The sequence below is a fragment of the Pelecanus crispus genome, chromosome 10 (genome assembly GCF_030463565.1).
Source record: "Pelecanus crispus isolate bPelCri1 chromosome 10, bPelCri1.pri, whole genome shotgun sequence".
Classification (NCBI taxonomy): Eukaryota; Metazoa; Chordata; class Aves; order Pelecaniformes; family Pelecanidae; genus Pelecanus; species Pelecanus crispus.
In genome coordinates, this window is record NC_134652.1 from 37,579,327 (window position 1) to 37,595,794 (window position 16,468).

General features: G+C 48.5%; 1 protein-coding gene across 10 annotated transcripts in view; it reads left to right on the top strand.

The window, feature by feature from the left end:
- Positions 1-14,124, top strand: part of HK1 (hexokinase 1) — a 38,749-nt gene extending 24,625 nt beyond the window's left edge. For 4 of the 10 annotated variants that reach the window (XM_075717248.1, XM_075717252.1, XM_075717253.1 and 1 more), the window contains 10 exons: positions 451-684; positions 2,228-2,532; positions 3,092-3,240; positions 3,344-3,463; positions 4,850-4,945; positions 5,920-6,019; positions 8,394-8,577; positions 10,579-10,734; positions 11,448-11,681; positions 12,377-14,124. In XM_075717248.1, coding sequence (XP_075573363.1) covers positions 451-684; positions 2,228-2,532; positions 3,092-3,240; positions 3,344-3,463; positions 4,850-4,945; positions 5,920-6,019; positions 8,394-8,577; positions 10,579-10,734; positions 11,448-11,681; positions 12,377-12,521 — 1,723 coding nt within the window. In that variant the 3' untranslated portion in view covers positions 12,522-14,124. The remainder of the gene's footprint in view (positions 1-450; positions 685-2,227; positions 2,533-3,091; positions 3,241-3,343; positions 3,464-4,849; positions 4,946-5,919; positions 6,020-8,393; positions 8,578-10,578; positions 10,735-11,447; positions 11,682-12,376) is intronic. The other 6 variants (XM_075717251.1, XM_075717250.1, XM_075717256.1 and 3 more) reach the window with 6 other exon arrangements.
- The last annotated feature ends 2,344 nt before the right edge of the window (positions 14,125-16,468 follow it).

Genomic DNA, 16,468 nt, shown 5'->3' on the forward strand with positions numbered 1-16,468 from the left:
TAGGATGAAATCACTCAGGCAAACTTCACTCAGGGTTTTGTTTTTCGCACTGGGCTTAATTTATTGAGACATTACTTCTCCCAAGTAGCTAGCGATAGGACAAGAGGAAATGGGCTCAAGCTGCGCCAGGGGAGGTTTAGATTGGATATTAGGAAAAATTTCTTCACGGGAAGAGTAGTCAAGCATTGGAACAGGCTGCCCAGAGAGGTGGTGGAGTCCCCATCCCTGGAAGTGTTCAAAAAACGGGCAGACGTGGCACTTTGGGACATGGTTTAGTGGGCATGGTGGTGTTGGGTTGATGGTTGGGCTGATGATCTTAGAGGCCCTTTCCAGCCTTAGTGATTCCTCTTCTCAAACCCCGGGCAGGGACACCCATGGTTGGTTACGCCTCTGTCCTGCATTTTATAGCTCCCCCGCTAAGGAGTACCCTTTACTGCTCTCTCTTTGTAGGAGCAAAGAAGGTTTGAACAAAGCCAAAGAAATTTTAACCCGCCTGGGGGTGGAGCCGTCCCACGAGGACTGCATCGCCGTCCAGCACGTCTGCACCATCGTGTCCTTCCGCTCGGCCAACCTGGTAGCCGCCACGCTGGGTGCCATCCTCAACCAGCTGCGGGATAACAAAGGGGTCGGCCGCCTCCGGACCACTGTGGGGGTCGATGGCTCGCTCTACAAGATGCATCCACAGTGAGTCCCTCTGCTCCTGCCGATAACGCTCTTCACCTGCCATGGCCTCTGCTTTGCAAAGGGTTGGGCATGTAACCCCAAGAATGTCACCGGGGCGTGCAGTTTGGGTGTGAGATGAGGCACCCGAAACACGGGCGTGGGGGTTTGGTCTGAGATGGGGAGCTTAGTGGAAAGGAGAGGTGTCTTTAACTGAAGAGGTAGGGTGAGATTTTTAAAAAATCAACAAAACCACAAAGAAAAGAACCAAAATTGGATACTTCAATATCAGTGAAAACTATGGTGGTCTGAGTACCACCATAAGGGATCTCAATAGACCTCTTGGAAGGAGAGTTTCTTTGTACAAAATATTACTTTGTGCCCATGGATTGGGCTTTGAGGAGACCTGCATTAATGCACCTTGATCTCCATTTTCGATTTAAACTCAGTTATTTTGAAAATGACTGCTGAACTCTATTTTTTTCAGTCTTTTCTGCTGAACGTATACCTGGAAAACAGGGGGGAAAAAATGGTGCTTACATTTCTGTGGCCTTTTAAAAAGTGGCTTAGTCTTGTTTTTCCCCATCTTGAAAGTTACATTTTTAATCAAGCAGCTGTTTAGATTTGTGTAAAAATCAGAGAGGAAGTTGAGCTCTTTCGCTGTGGGTGTACCTGGTCCTGTTAGCAGGGTTTGGTGCGAGTCTTGGTGTCAAAAATAATCTAAGTGCCCGAGACCCAGCGCTGCGGATGTTTGGGAGCGGCCGCTGACCTGTGTGCACCGGGAGAGCTGCACCTCTGTCAGAGGTTTCCAGGTTCAGAAAAAAGAAATGGAATAGGCAGCGTGCAGGTATGGTTTATGCACGCATGGTGAAAGGCTTTTATTTAGTAAATAATAACTGGTGCTAACGAGCTGGTTTCCAGTCTCGGCTGTGGGATTTAGCTGTGGGTACTGAAGGGGAGCAGACGCACAGCATACAGGATGTACCTCGGCATTGGAGCTGGCTGGGAGGGCTGAGCGGTGTTTACGGGGAAACTTTGGAAAGGATAAAAATGTTTCACGTTTCCTTTTCAGTTTCCCATTATCTTGTTGACAAAAAGATTTTCCTTAGTTAAAGAAAAACATAAAATTTTGGCAAACAAAAAAATTTTCAAAATAGCATTCTTGGAATAGGTTTTCCAGATGGGCAAGCCTAGGATGTGTTAAGATAACATACGCGGGCAATTTTTGTTTCTGTTTCCCCACACCAACTAAACCAGTGAGTTCAGGACAACTGCCGAACCCAGGAGAGGGGATCGGAGCAGCACTGGAGCCTGGAGGTTTCTCCCATCTAGGATCAGGTTCAGGGCATGAGACGCTGATGCTCCGTTCTGCTTTTTGCTGGCTCCTCTTAGGTATTCAAGAGAAAAGAGGCCGTAGGGAGAATTCCATTTCCCCTGGCAGTTTTCCTGCTTGGGCACGGTGAGGCTCCTCACTCCCTTGCAGTCAGCCCGTGTCGGCAGCGCAGATTTTTGGGGGCCGCGGGGGAGGCAGCACAGAGAGCGGGCTTGCAGCCTCTCCTCCCCGCAGGTACGCCCGGCGCTTGCACAAAACCACCCGGCGCTTGGTGCCTGACTCGGAAGTGCGGTTCCTGCTGTCGGAGAGCGGCAGTGGGAAGGGAGCAGCGATGGTGACGGCGGTGGCGTACCGGCTGTCGGAACAGCACCGGCTCATCGACGAGACGCTGGCCGAGTTCAAGCTCACCCACGAGCAGCTGCTGCAGGTGAAGAAGAGGATGAGGGCGGAGATGGAAGCGGGGCTCAAGAAGAAGACTCACGAGACTGCCAAAGTGAAAATGCTGCCCACCTTCGTCCGCAGCACGCCGGATGGGACAGGTAGAGGCGTGCCCTCGCTGGAGTGAGGGCACCGGCTCGGCTGCGGGGTGCCCAAAATGGGCTCCCGGCGATGGGGCTTGGGTTTGCTGGGGGGTGAGCAGATCTGGTGCAATGAAAGAGGAGCTGTGCAAAGGGGGAAATCCTGCGCTGCCCTTGCGCTTGTTGCTGGCAGACTGGCCCCGTGTCGTTGCCCCAGGGCCTGGGGGGAGAAAACCACAGTGGGGCTCATAACCAAAACCCATCTCAACCCTGTCTGCACAGCCTGGGCAGTTCTTTGCATTTCAGGGTGGCTGACCAAATTTCTGCTTTCTCTCAGGGAACAGTTGTGTGGGTCCTCTTTCCATTGCTGGTTTAAAACAAAACAAAGACAAAAAAGACAAAAAAAAAAAAAAAAAAAAGGGGCTGGAATAATCAGAGCAGCATCTAAAATCCTCCTTTGATGAAGATCTTCCCAACCGAGAGTTTTTAAGGGATTTATATCAAAGTGCTTTCTGGGGGAAGCACTTTTTAAGCTTTTGGTTATGGTTCTTTAAATACACACACACACATTCTTTTACAGAGAATGGAGACTTTCTGGCACTTGACCTTGGAGGGACAAACTTTAGAGTTTTGCTGGTGAAAATCCGCAGTGGTAAAAGGAGAACAGTCGAGATGCACAACAAGATCTATGCCATTCCTATAGAGGTGATGCAGGGAACAGGAGAAGAGGTGAGCATTTCTGTTTCTCTTTCGCAGCACTGCTACTTTTTAAATACCTTCTTAAGAGCGTGTAACATGCACAGCTTCAAATGCGTGACTTTTCTCTTTAAAGCTGTTTGATCACATCGTTACCTGCATTTCTGACTTCCTGGATTATATGGGGATAAAAGGCGCACGTCTTCCTCTTGGCTTCACATTTTCCTTCCCTTGCAAGCAGACCAGTCTGGATGCTGTAAGTTCCTTAGTGTCTTTTGAATCTGCTTTTGTGCTTACGCTAGGCCTGGTTTCTCTGCCTTCGTTTGATCTACGTGACACTTACAGGGAGGTTGTACAAGGGGAGGGTTCGTGCTCTCACCCTGACCAGTACGGCTGCTCCTATAAATAGTTCCTTTAAAGGTAGTAATGCAAACGCTGCTCAGCCTGTGGCTGTGACAGATAAGAGCATTTAGATTTTCCATGGTGGTGATCTCCCTTTTTTAAGGTATCGTGTTTTTTCCAATCCTATAAACCTGCTGGACTGTGATACTTCCCAGGTTTTGCGAGCAGTAAGCAAAAGTCCATCCCTGCTGCCAGCTGCTGTTCCTCAGCTGATCTGGTCTCCGCGGGTGGAGCGGACGGACCAGGGTCTGCTCGGCAATGTCACCCTGCGGATGACAGTGTAGCCTGCAGCGTGTCCCTGTCAAGTGTACCCTTTTTCTCTTCACTTCCATGTTTAACAGCTTCACTGCCACGTACTTAGCACTTTTTTTGAAGACAGACTTATTTTCTGTCCCACTTTTTTTTTTTTAGTTTGTTGTTTAGTTGTTTCTGTCACACTTTCTTTTTTTTTTCTTTTTTTTTCTTTTTTTTTCTTTTTTTTTTCTTTTTTTTTTTTTTCTTTTTTTTTTCTTTTTTTTTTCTTTTTTTTTTCTTTTTTTTTTTGAGTTTGTTGCATTGCTCTGGAAATTTGGAGACCAAGCATGAGTAGTAGTTTTAGATGCACATTCCACATATATAAAGAGATACTCCATTTCACAGAGACTCTTCTGTATAACCTCACACTAAAGCATTTGAAATGTCAAGTGTACAGAGTAACACTTGAGTCTTAGTGAAAATAAGATGAATATTCATATGTAAGGAAGGAGAAATAGGCAGTGATGTTAGGAGCAGCATTCAAATGCCCACCTCTAAAATGCTGTCATCTTGCTGATGATAGGAGGCTTGGTCAAGCCAGGGAGACTTTGGAGTGTGACTGAGACAGAAGACAGGTTGTTCAGCAAAATGTAGCACCCATGCTGGTGAATACTGGAGACCCTCCTCCTTGAGCTGAGGGCTTCTATGAGTCTGTGTACATGACTGGCCATAAATATTCATGGCCATTTGCTGGGACCATGGGGCCAGAGCTGCGGTGTGCGATAACCTGTGGTCACGGTGTGAAGCGTTGTGGTTTTGTGCTTTTACGGGCTGGGGAGGTGAGCAAATGCAGGGAAGTTATCAGTTAGAAATGCGCGGTGATTGTCCCTTAGAGGACTGTAGGATTGTTGGGGCAAGGTCCCTTCCAACCCAAAGCATTCTATGATTCTATGATTCAATCTGTAGTGCACCAGGAAACTTGATAACGTATTTTCTGTCTTTTTAGGGTATCCTTCTCAATTGGACAAAAGGCTTCAAAGCTACGGACTGTGAGGGAGAAGATGTGGTGTATTTGCTTAGAGAAGGAATTAAAAGAAGAGAGGTAATTTTTTTTTCTTTGGTTTTATTTTCTTTTTCTCCTCCTACTTCTCCCTGCCCTCCAGACTTGACAGACCTCGTGGGTCAGGCTGGTTCCCTCTCGCAGGGTTTGCGTGCCTTGAGGAAACGGGCTGTGCCTCCTGCCCTGCACAGAAGGTGTTTGCCTTGCAGCAGGTCCAGACGCAGCAGGTCCAGACACAGCAGCCCCCGAGCCGTGCGGCTCTGCTGGTTCTGATGCTGGCGCGTTGCCTGACCACCACGTAGGATGGTCTAGAGAGTGCGCAGTGGAAATGGGAGAGTTCAGCCACCAAACTGACATTGCTACTCAAAATGAGCCACACTGGGCATTTTGTTTCATTGCTTGGTTTTTTTTTTTTCCCCAGAGACTTCTAACTTGCTAAATTTGGCAGAACTTTCAAGGCTTCTTTCAAACCCTCTGCCAATTTTCACTGCATCAGAGCATGGAGAAGGCAGAAGTTTGCAATGTAGTGATTGCAGGAATCCACCTCAGTGCACCCTGAATGACAGTTTTCCCCCCTCCCAACCCTTGTTCTTGAAAAAGCTTCAAGCAGCTTAGCTGAACCTTTCTAGGAAAGGAAGAAAAATAGCCTGAGGAGAGCATTAATTTTAGCAGAGTTTTATCAGCACTGCTGTAATATAGAATGGCGATAGCCCTCTGCCATGTACCTATATACAAGATCTGTACTTAAAAATATCTAAGCCAAAGAGAACAACCAGGAATATACTTTCTTCTGAAGACATAGTCTATTGTAGGTAGAGCATGCGAGGAGCCTTAGCTACCTGCTAGTAGATTAAGTTCCTATTTCTGCATGTCTAAGATCAGGCTGGTACTTTCAGTTGTTTGGTTGCAGTGTGCTTTGACAGAGTTCCCAATAGTGTACCCCTTTTGTGTCCCCTTTGGTGTGAAGGGTTGCCCCAAACCCAGAGTTCTCACTGTTTTATTTCTCTCTTCCAAAGGAGTTTGACTTGGATGTGGTGGCCGTGGTGAACGATACGGTGGGCACAATGATGACTTGTGCCTATGAAGACCCAAACTGTGAAATCGGACTCATTGTGGGTATGTGTTAGAGCTACTTTTTATTTGGCACTTCTTTATTAAACAGCACGCCGATGCATTTGTCTGTATTCTCGTGGACATATCCCTGTGGTTAACTGAAAATATAGCTAGGGTGTCCAGGAGTGAAGATTTTGAGATTGACAGCTATCCCTTCAGAAGCAAGCTGCGCGAAGGAATTAAGAGCAAAATTCAACGGCCAGCTTAGTTCTGTGCATGATCAGTTGAGGTAAGCACAGACTGTGATGCTGAACAAATCCTGCCTGTTTTAACTGGGAAGGGCAGTGCTGCTTGGGAAGCAAGCAAACGTGGGCTCAGGTAGCCTCACCAGATACTCCTGGAGTATCTGTTAGTTTAGCCCGAAGATTTTCCCTGCTGGGGTGTTCAGGTAGCCCACAGCTTCCCTTGAGCATGTGGTCTTTCGGAATAAACTTGTAAAGCACAGCCACAATTCCCGAATGGCATGTGACGGAAAGCTCCGATAGACAAAGTGCAGCCACTGACAGCTCCCTTCCCAGCAGTGAGACAGCTGAAGTAATTCCACAGCCGACTGCCGATGCCTCCGCAAATGCCACGCTTGGGGGTGCCTGTGGCACAAGGCGCTGCGCATTCCCAAAGCTCTCCAGGGAAACGAGTTTTCAGTGGGAGAGGAGGGGACGAGGCACCTGCAAGCTTTAAGAACGCTTTCGGTTGCGAGGGGGCTCGTGGGGAAATAAAACGCCGCCGATTTCTCCTCCAGACGGTTGGAAAATGTCCAGGATGAGTCAGCACAGCGCAGCGTGGGGAGGAAGCCGTGCCTGCGCGGCTCCGCCGGCGTGTGTTTTCGGGGACAGAGCTCCCTGCCGGAAGGACGGCGTGTCCTTGGGGTGCCGAGAGCGTCCTCTGAGGACCGTCTGCTGCAGCCCTGCCAGATACGCTCTCCAGCCAGCGTCCTGGTGTGCAGAGCAGGGGGTCGGAGGTGGCCCGGGTACATCTGGGATAATGAGAGCGAAAGCCCCAGGGCTCTGACAGCTCCTTCTGCCCTGCCTGAGTTGCCTTGGCCAGACTGACGGTGCTTGCTGAGGAGCCTGCAGGGAAAAATATTCTTGCAAGGGCGAGTTCACGTCACGCCTGGTGCCCTGTCTCTGCCCAGTACCGCCTCTCCTGCCCAGAAGGGCCGACGCTTTGAGTCTCCACTGCTGAATACTTTGGAAGCTGCCACTGATGAGGCCAGGTCTCTGCTTTTCATCTGCTGGCAACAGGAGCTCATCTAAAAGCCTGTCAGTCTAACAGCCTGTATTTAATAGGTATCCACGTATTCAGGCAGCCCTTACTTGTCTCATTCTGGATGACGAGACTTGGCATTGGGAGGTTGGCCAGCGCTGATGGTCCACAGCTGGGTTTGGTCTGGTTTGGTCCTGCAAACCTGGGTCTCAGTCTGCGAGCCCAGACTTTTCCCCCGAAACCTTGTGCCGTGGCTCAGCTCTCCCGCAGCAGGGGAGTGCTGTGGGAGGATCTGGTTTTGCTCAGACCTTATTGATGTAGTACCCTAAAAAAATCACGAAGGAAAACAGACTTGCTGATATAATTGGTGCCAAAACTGTGATGCAGGGTTAAATGAGAGTTTGGTAGGCAACTAAAAGAAAACTTTTGCCCCAGGTAGCAGCGAAAGCTGCCTTTCTTTGCTAATAAAGCTTTGCTCCCTAAGGCCTCTGTGTACATGGAGCACTTTGTAATTGGCACGTGCCTTAGAATCCCCTTTAAGCAGAATCAGATATGGCATCATTTCAACGTGGAAGTAACCTTCCTGCCGGAGAAACTATTTAAGCAAATTGAATCAGAAAAAAAACCAAGCAAGAACTAAAAACCACCCTGCAATTAGCTGGTAAAACCCCTGGGGTTTTCTTTGCCTGATGCCTCAGAACTTGCTGAGGTTTTCAGTTCAGCAAATTTTCCCCTGAATTTTGTAGGTCTGTGGGCTTTGTGGAAGGAAGGTGGTTCCTAACTTCAAAATCCAGCTGGTGGCTTGCTGCAGTTTTGGGTTCAGAAGCACATGAGGGTTGGTGTGCCAAAAGTGCCGCGCTGCTGCTCCTTCCTGTAGCGTGGGACCTTCAGCCCGGCTGGCCTGGGTGAGCCTCTTCTTCTCTGAGCCACCCTGACCAGTGCACCACGGCAGTAATATTCTCCCTCAATTCAGGATTAATGAAGAGTGTGGTTTTTTTTTTGTTTGGGGTTGGTTTTTTTTTTTTTTTTTGTGATGTTTCAAATGATGATTTGACTTCACCATTCAGGAAAAGTACATTCAAGATCCCCCCCGAAGGTTTTGTCAGGGCTGTCGCGCTTGTTCTAGCGTTGTTTTGTTCAAACAAAGAGCAATTGCAGCATTTTCTTCTTTCAGGAACTGGCAGCAATGCCTGTTACATGGAAGAGATGAGAAACATAGAGATGGTGGATGGTGAGCAAGGACGGATGTGCGTGAACACGGAGTGGGGAGCGTTCGGGGATAATGGGTGCCTGGACGATATCAGGACAATATATGACAAAGCGGTTGATGACTACTCACTAAATGCTGGAAAGCAAAGGTACTGTGGGATAAATGGTGCGCTAAGTATAAGCCAGGCTGCCTTAAATGCTTTTAAGAGAGAATTGGATTTCTCCCAGTTGGAGAAGGGAGAGGTTAGGAGTCAAAAATGACTGCAGCCCTGCTATCCTGTGGGATCTCCCTCTTCTGTGCTTTTCCTGGTCGCTGCTTTTTTGCAGCTTATTTGCTGCCATGGGACTGCAGGAGGGTTTTTGGTGAGAACTTCAAGAGTCTTGAAAGTACTAAGAGACCCTTTTTCTCATCCCGGGTGGTACTGAAGGGGTTAAGATGGCTTGTCATTCTTTTGCTCTTGGTCTCAGTTTAATCTCTTTTAGCTGAAGTCTCTTTGTAGAGGGCTCTGCCTCTAGAAATCCTCAGCCTAGACCAGCCAGCGTGGTTGGAGCTTGGAGCTGCTCACTGTAAAGCAGTTGGGAGCTTTCTAGCAGTTGCAGCCAGCTCTTATTTCAGGCAGTTTTCGGGATGAAATATGTCATGTTAGAGGACCTGCCTTTCTTGGCCCTGGAGGTTGGATCCCATTTTGGGGGTCCAGTTCTTGTTCGGGCAAGTGCTTCCCTGCCCCCTTCAAGAAAGGGCTGACAGGGAGGTGTACCCAGCACCAATAAAACTGAGACTGCTGCATGCCCAGACTACAATTTTTCATAATTTCTCTGCAGCAATGCTTTGGTGCCAGGAGCTTTTAAAAAGATTCTGTGACTGGAGTAAATCTGCCTGAAAACCCAGACAAGTTGGCAGGTCCCTTGGAAAGCTCTTTAGAAGTTAGGGCTCAGACTCGGAGAGGCAGACACTGAGCGAGCCTGATGCAGCGGCAGAGTTGGCGTGGAGTAAGCAGCCAAAAGCAGGAGCAGAGACTGCCAGGGGGAATAATTTATTCCAGAGAGAGTTAGGCACTCAGGAGGGAGGATGCTTGCTGGGTACAAGCCTGAGAGAGCTCATAGTATTAAATGGACTGCATGGCCTGCTTCCAGCAGGATGGCGTGCTGGGCTCCGCTCAATCCAGGGCATAAATCCTGCCTTAGAGCTTCAGGAGGTGAAACAAAGGCTGCATCACTGCATGCACTTTTCAGTAAATGTGGAAGGAGTGGCAAAGCAGACTCCTGCCCTCCTCAGCTCAGGGCTGCCCTGTACCGGTGCCGAGCATCGCTCGGGGACCGCTCCTTGTCGTGTGCTGGGAAGAGGTCTGCAGGTGGAAGATATTCCCTCTCTCTAGCCTGGGGGCAGGCCTGCAAGGGGGAAACTCGGGTCCTGTGCGCAAAGAGAGGGGCAAGAGGGGTTCAAGGCAGCTTGGTTTCTTCCTGTGGTTTTTGGACTGGTTCCCTACTGGAAACCAGGTGCTGGAATTAACTGCAACGCATAAACCGACCCTGGACCCCCAGCTTGCTAGGTTACAGGGCAGTGCTCCTGTGAACGTGCCGGACATGCCTTTTCACATCTTTTATCTTTCACAGGCTTTTGCAGCGCAGGGCTCCCTTAAAAACACTGCACTTGCAGTGAATGTACCTTGTGGTTTTCCTGTAATTTTGCTGCATGGAGCCACTGAGCTTTTTCTGTTGAAGGTCTCAGCCATGCTTCGAGAGGGCTCCCAGATGTTGCGTGGTGGAGATGAGTTTTCCCTGAGGTCCACTCAGGGCTGTCACTGGGGGATGCACGGCAAAGTTGGCTTTCACCTGGGCACCATTCTGCTCTCTGGCGACACGTTTTCATTTCTTCCATCTGGGAGAAATACAGCCGTTGTTAACAACAGCCTGGCTGGGGGAACATGGTAGTGAGGAATAGATGAAGTGTTTGTAGATGGGCTCATAAGGCTTCCCACTGAGCCTTCATGCTATTTCTTGCCCAGTTTTTCTAGTAAATGGCCATTCTGTGTGTATTTCGTGTCCCCAGTGTGTGCGGGCAGGACACCTGGCTGATAACGCAGCTGCGATGCTGCCTTTGCAAATGTGAGCAGCGTCCCTCCGACCTGTGCTGCTGTCTCTCCTTGCAGGTATGAGAAGATGATCAGTGGGATGTACCTGGGGGAAATAGTCCGCAATATTTTGATCGACTTCACCAAACGGGGGTTCCTGTTCAGAGGCCAGATTTCAGAGACGCTGAAGACCAGACATATCTTTGAAACCAAGTTCCTTTCTCAGATTGAGAGGTAAAAGCACTGCACGGGAGGCTGTTTAAGGTGAAAGAGTGTGGTAACGCTCAGCTGGTGACACTGCTGAAGGGGAGGGACAGCTGGAGAGCATTGCTTGGTTCTCCGGAGATAATTTTGGTTTCAGTAAGAGCCTGCGCATGTGCAGAAGGACTCTTTACAACATCATCTGAATTTCTAGCAATGCTCACTGCTGAAGCATGGGAAGGGCTGTCAAGGATTCCCTTACTGTATCATTTTATTTGCTTGGAAATCAAGACATTTTCCTGTGCCCCTTGTGTGTGTCTAGCTATAATTGTTGAACTGATCGAACACTAGCTGAATGAGCACTTCTTTATTGGATATTTTTGTGTCTTTATTGCTCAGAGTCTGTATTTTAAAGTAATTTCAAAGCCTGTTGGGTCTTTATGGGGGGAAAAACCCCAAACCGGTCATTAAAAATATTTTCCTGAAATGCCCTTTGGTAAGAAAAGAGAAGGGGAGGCAATGCAGAGCTGGACTTGGAGCCTCCCTTGCTGCCTGCACCCCTGTCTCGCACTGCAGCATGGCGCTGGGGCGAATGAATTTGCATTCCCCCAGGTCTCTTGTGCTGGCAGGAAAGGCTGCTGCCTGGTGTGGCCGCATGGATGCAGCCATCAATGCAGTGGGGTTTGTGGCAGCGGCTTGACTGAGGGAAACCTTTAATTTAACGCTGTGCTCTTCTGCTTCTGCAGTGACAGGTTAGCCTTGCTGCAGGTGCGAGCCATCCTGCAGCAGCTGGGGCTCAACAGCACCTGCGACGACAGTATCATTGTCAAGACCGTGTGCGGAGCGGTGTCAAGGCGAGCAGCTCAGTTGTGCGGCGCTGGAATGGCTGCGGTTGTAGATAAAATTAGGGAGAACAGAGGATTAGAGCATCTGGAGATAACAGTTGGTGTGGATGGGACTCTGTACAAACTACATCCACAGTGAGTATTCACCTTCCTAGCATTTGTTTGCTTGCGATCTGTAGCGCATCGCTTGTACATCCTTTCTCTTGATGCACCAAACTGGTGTCTCTCACTTGCTAGGGTAGGAGCCAGGGAAAAGAAGTCTTAATCAGGGGTGGTCAGGGCTTTCTAAAGGGCAATGAGAGGATCACCTGGGGGCGGTGACAATCTGGAGGGGATGCAGCTTGCCGAAAAAAGCTGCACAACAAGGGAAGGATCTCTTGGCTATGCAAAGGCAATGACAGAGCAGCGCTGAAAAGCCTGGTGCCTCTTTGGAGGATGTTTCTGTTCAGTGTGCAGAGGAGATGGGCTGCTGCGAAGCAAGGGCAGGAGTCTAAAAGAGCTGGTGGCAGGAGGAGGAGAGGACTAGTGCCCACCTCTGGTGTGCATGGAAGGAGATGGGTGGAAAGGAGATGACTGTATGGTCTCTTCTCTCCCCTTTGCTGTGGTACTAGCAATCCGGGTTAACCCCATGCAGACAGAGAGGCAGGGGTGGGATGCAAGTGCTTTTTTCCTTTAACTCCCACTGCTCCCGGTCTTCAAATCACCCTAGTTTCCAGCATTTTAGTTCTTTCCCCGGTGAAAGAGGGAGCACTGCAAAAGCCTGCGGCAGTGCTACGCTCTGCGGATGCTGCGGGACCTCCCTCACCTGCTGCCGTTGTTTCCTTTTGCAGCTTTTCGAGGATCATGCACCAAACAGTCAAAGACCTGGCACCCAACTGTGACGTGACCTTCCTGCTGTCGGAGGACGGCAGCGGGAAAGGGGCAGCGCTCATCACAGCGGTGGGATGCAGGCTTCGCGATGCTGAGCAGAACTGAACTCCACAATCCCGGCCCCGATTCTGTCTTGTGAGCACTTTCTCATAAAGCAGCGACTGCATAGTCAGAACTGGTAAAAACCCAGAACTCACTGCTTTATCGGGGAAAAAAAAAAAATACAACTAATGACATAAAAAAATAGGATACAAGATAGAATGTGTGCTGTTAATAATATCTCCTGTTTCTGGACCCCAATCTGCATGTTTCTTATTCACCTCGTTGGTAACTTCCCCATCTGTAGGTCATGGAAAAATCAGTCTATAATTTCTGCAGCTGTCAAAAATCAGTTGTTGTCTGAGACGAAATTGCCCCCAAGTGATGTGTGTTGAGAGCTACCATTGCATCGTACCAAATGTGTTCTTTGCAGCATCCCTGTTAAGCGCACCGCCAGCACGCTGACCACCAGACCTGGGTGTCGATGCTTTTAGCGAAGGGGAAGCAACAGTTCCCTCCTGCATATCTACCTGCTGTTGTTTCGTACAAAGCGATTGTGAAAACATTATGGTGTGTCAGCACTGTGCACGCACGTAACTCTATAGTGGGACTTGACAATGCGACTTACTTGCTTCCTTGATGCCTGTTTTGTCATGGTAAAAGTAAACGCCCTTGTCCCACAGATCTGGTTCCACTGGTATTTCCCATTGCTTCTGTGAATAGTGTTGTGTTACTGGGCGAAATCTGTCACGTTTCAGCAAGAAATCCCTAAAGAATAAAACAAAGTGGTTGGTGATTGGGGTAATCCAAATCTCCAGACCTGGGAAATCAGTAGATTTACGGTCCCTAGGCAGGCTGTACTGTATTCTTCTGTTTAAGAGTTCTTATTAAAAATATTTTCTATCTCTTCTTGTTAGTCTAGATCAGGGCACTGCAGCCGCCCTCCTACCGAATCTGCAGCTAGACAGTGTCACTCGGACGTGTGTACTTCCGTCTCTCGCCTTAAATGGGTATTTGCTTCCACGCAAAGCTTTAATCTTTAATACTGTTAAGCAGCCACTCAAAACACAAACACTCAGCTAGAGTTAGTGATCAGAAAGGAATATGAGGGTTTGGTTTTGATCTTGCCTTTGAGGACCCGGGTGCATAAACTAAACAAACCACAAAGCCAAAATCAGACCCAGCTTATTCCAAGGACTAAAGCAACAACAAAGATCATATACACTTGGTGTATCCTGTCCTCTGTCGAGTCGATGCCATTATTATATTTGCATACCAGTTGCATTACTTAAATTGAGAAGCCGTTTGGAAGGCAAACGTTGAATAACATTTGCAAGTCACGCCACTTTCTGCAAAGAGGGAGACCACACAGTAGTCCTTAATTCCCGCTCTTCTACCAAAAATGAATTTGAGATGTCTGCATGGTTTTCCCTGCTGCCTTTTCCTGCAGAAAGTAGGTGGAAATTTGCAGGCTACTGCTCTTTGTCCTTGTTCCGCTCCCCTAAGATTTGGATTGCCCTACCTATCGATAACATTTCAATATGCGTTATGGTGCACTGTGAGTGAATGTTGTAAAGTAACATGTGAGTCACAAACAGTCATTGCAGCTTTAAGTGTGTGTCTACCTGAAAAATTGCATGCCTAACTGGTTTTGCAAAGGTAGAGAGTCTTTTTACTTTGCACACTAGTAGCTCCGATACTAGTGTTACGTGATACTTGTGAAAATATTAAACTTTTTTGATGTGCGTTAACTGGTGTTTAGTGGTTCTTTCTGGAAGAGGTGCTGTTGGCTGGTGGCTTAGTGCTTTGGGAAGAGCTATTGTGTAGGGAGAGCTGCAACCTAATCCCAGTGGTGCCTGCGTTTTGTGTGTGTGTTTTTATTCCCGGGCATTCGGGGTCGGATTCAAACAGGGTGGATTTCACCCAGGTCCCCGTGCCTCCTGTTTCCTAATGTAGTTCAGCAGAGGCACAGAACTGACAACACCCGAATCTTAGGGCGCATGTAGTTGGTCTGGGTGCATCTCGTGCCCTGTCTCGTGCAGGGGTTTCTTATTCCGGGATCTGCAGTGCCGGAAAACCTTGGCCCACTGCGTCAAAGCCAATGTGATTATATTAGGCTTTGCCAGATACACAGTGATGGTACGTTACAGTCGCTGTGTCCCTGCAGAAGTCTGATGCACGTCAGATTCCGTAACCTCCCTGTGTGCATAGGGTTAGCGTTTGCAGAATCGCAGTGTCGGGTGCTCACACACCGCTGGTTTGCACATCCTGTGTTGGAGTTGCATATGAAAGCCCCTTTTGCATACACTAAGGTTGTGCTTCTCCAACAACCCATCTTCTGTTACAGCTTGAATAGTCTCTGACAATCCTTGATGTGCAGCTATGACCCCAAATAGGAGGCAGAAGACAGCGAGAAGGTTTTTGGGCGCAGGGGACACGTTGTGTTTTAATTGCTTGAAGATTTGTAAATCTTATGCCTGCCGTCGGCAGTGCTGTAGGGGTGGTGTGAGCCGTGCCTGGGGACCTGGGTTCGGAGCTCTTCAGCATCTGAGGGCTAGGCTCAGTGCAGAATAGAGGATGAATGAGAAGTGGAAGTTAAACTTGGTCTCAGGGTGACTGTGAATTTTGGAGATGCTGGCGTAGGTCGTTTTGTTTATTGGATCCAGCTCATAACAAATAGGGAGTGAGTTTGTGTTTCTAACAGCGCAACTTTTCCTACTGTGGACCATAGGTGATGTACTCAGTAAGACACAGCGGTTCTTTTCCAAAGGGAGACCTGGTGGGATTTCCGTTTCCAGACTACTTCTTACCCCTAGGAAACTGTTCCAAGTGAATCACAAGCTATAACTGTCCGAAGAAATGTCTCCAATGTTATCCAAGCAATGACTGAGATGTCTTACTTAAAGCTTTTAGGCTTGGTGAATAAAATCATAGTCCTCTTAATTGTTAAGCTGTAATTACTGCAATATTGAACACAAAAATCTTATATTTCCTGGGGAAAAGACCATTTGCATACCACTGTTGTAATGTCATCTGCTCCTTACTCCTCTGGGGGTTCTCTCAGAAGCCTTTTGAATGGGTTTTAAAACAAGCAGACTTTGTTTTGTTTTGTTTTCTTAAGAAAATAGCAGAAGGCAAAATAAAGTGTTTCTGAACTTCTGAACCCCGTTCTGTGCTTTTTGTTTGTTCCTTTGCCATAAAAATGAGATTCTTCAGCTGTTTTTCTTTACCAACTGCGGGGACTCCATTGCTGCTTAGAGTACGAGTAACTGTGCAGAGGAGGGATTTATTGCTGACCCGGAGGTGTTTTACTGCTGCGCGGTATTTAATCATGTCTATATTTATATGAAAAATTGCATGTATTTACTATGAAGCATGGTGTTCCTGCTACTTCATATATCACAGGAGATAATGTAGGCTGCCTTGGCATACCTTTTCTTCCAGTATCTAACGAGGGCTCGGAGCGTCTCTCCTTTACCTGTTGCTGTTGCTAGCGGAGAAACATCTCAGGATCTGCAGTCCTTCAGGGCACGGGGAGTTTCGCTTGCAACCTGAAGAAATCATCCTTTGCTTTCTGCACCCGAGTGAGAGAGAGAGATGCCATGAGCTGTGGGAAAACGTCAGTGCCTCTCGGGGACTGCACAGGGCAGACAGTGCCAGCACGCCTGTGACGCTTGGGCATCTGCAATAAGCTCTGGCTGGCTGTCACCGTGTGATGGAAGGTGGAGGGGAAGATGGGATGCTCGAGATAGGCCTGCTTGGTCTAAAAAGATCCGCATGAGCGAGCTGCAGGGTTTAAAGGCCTCACAGTCACCTCGGCTGGGGATGGGAGAGGTACAGCTTACGTATATGAAATGGTGAACTCTGCGTGCAGGTGTCCTTCAGTTCCTCGGAGCGAGAGTCTTTGCAGCCTCCAGTCTGATCCCAGAGGGTGCCTTGCAGAGCGTCCCTCCCAAATCGTTTGGATCAATCTGGGGTTGTTCAGCCTAGAGAAGAGGAGGCTGACGGGAGAC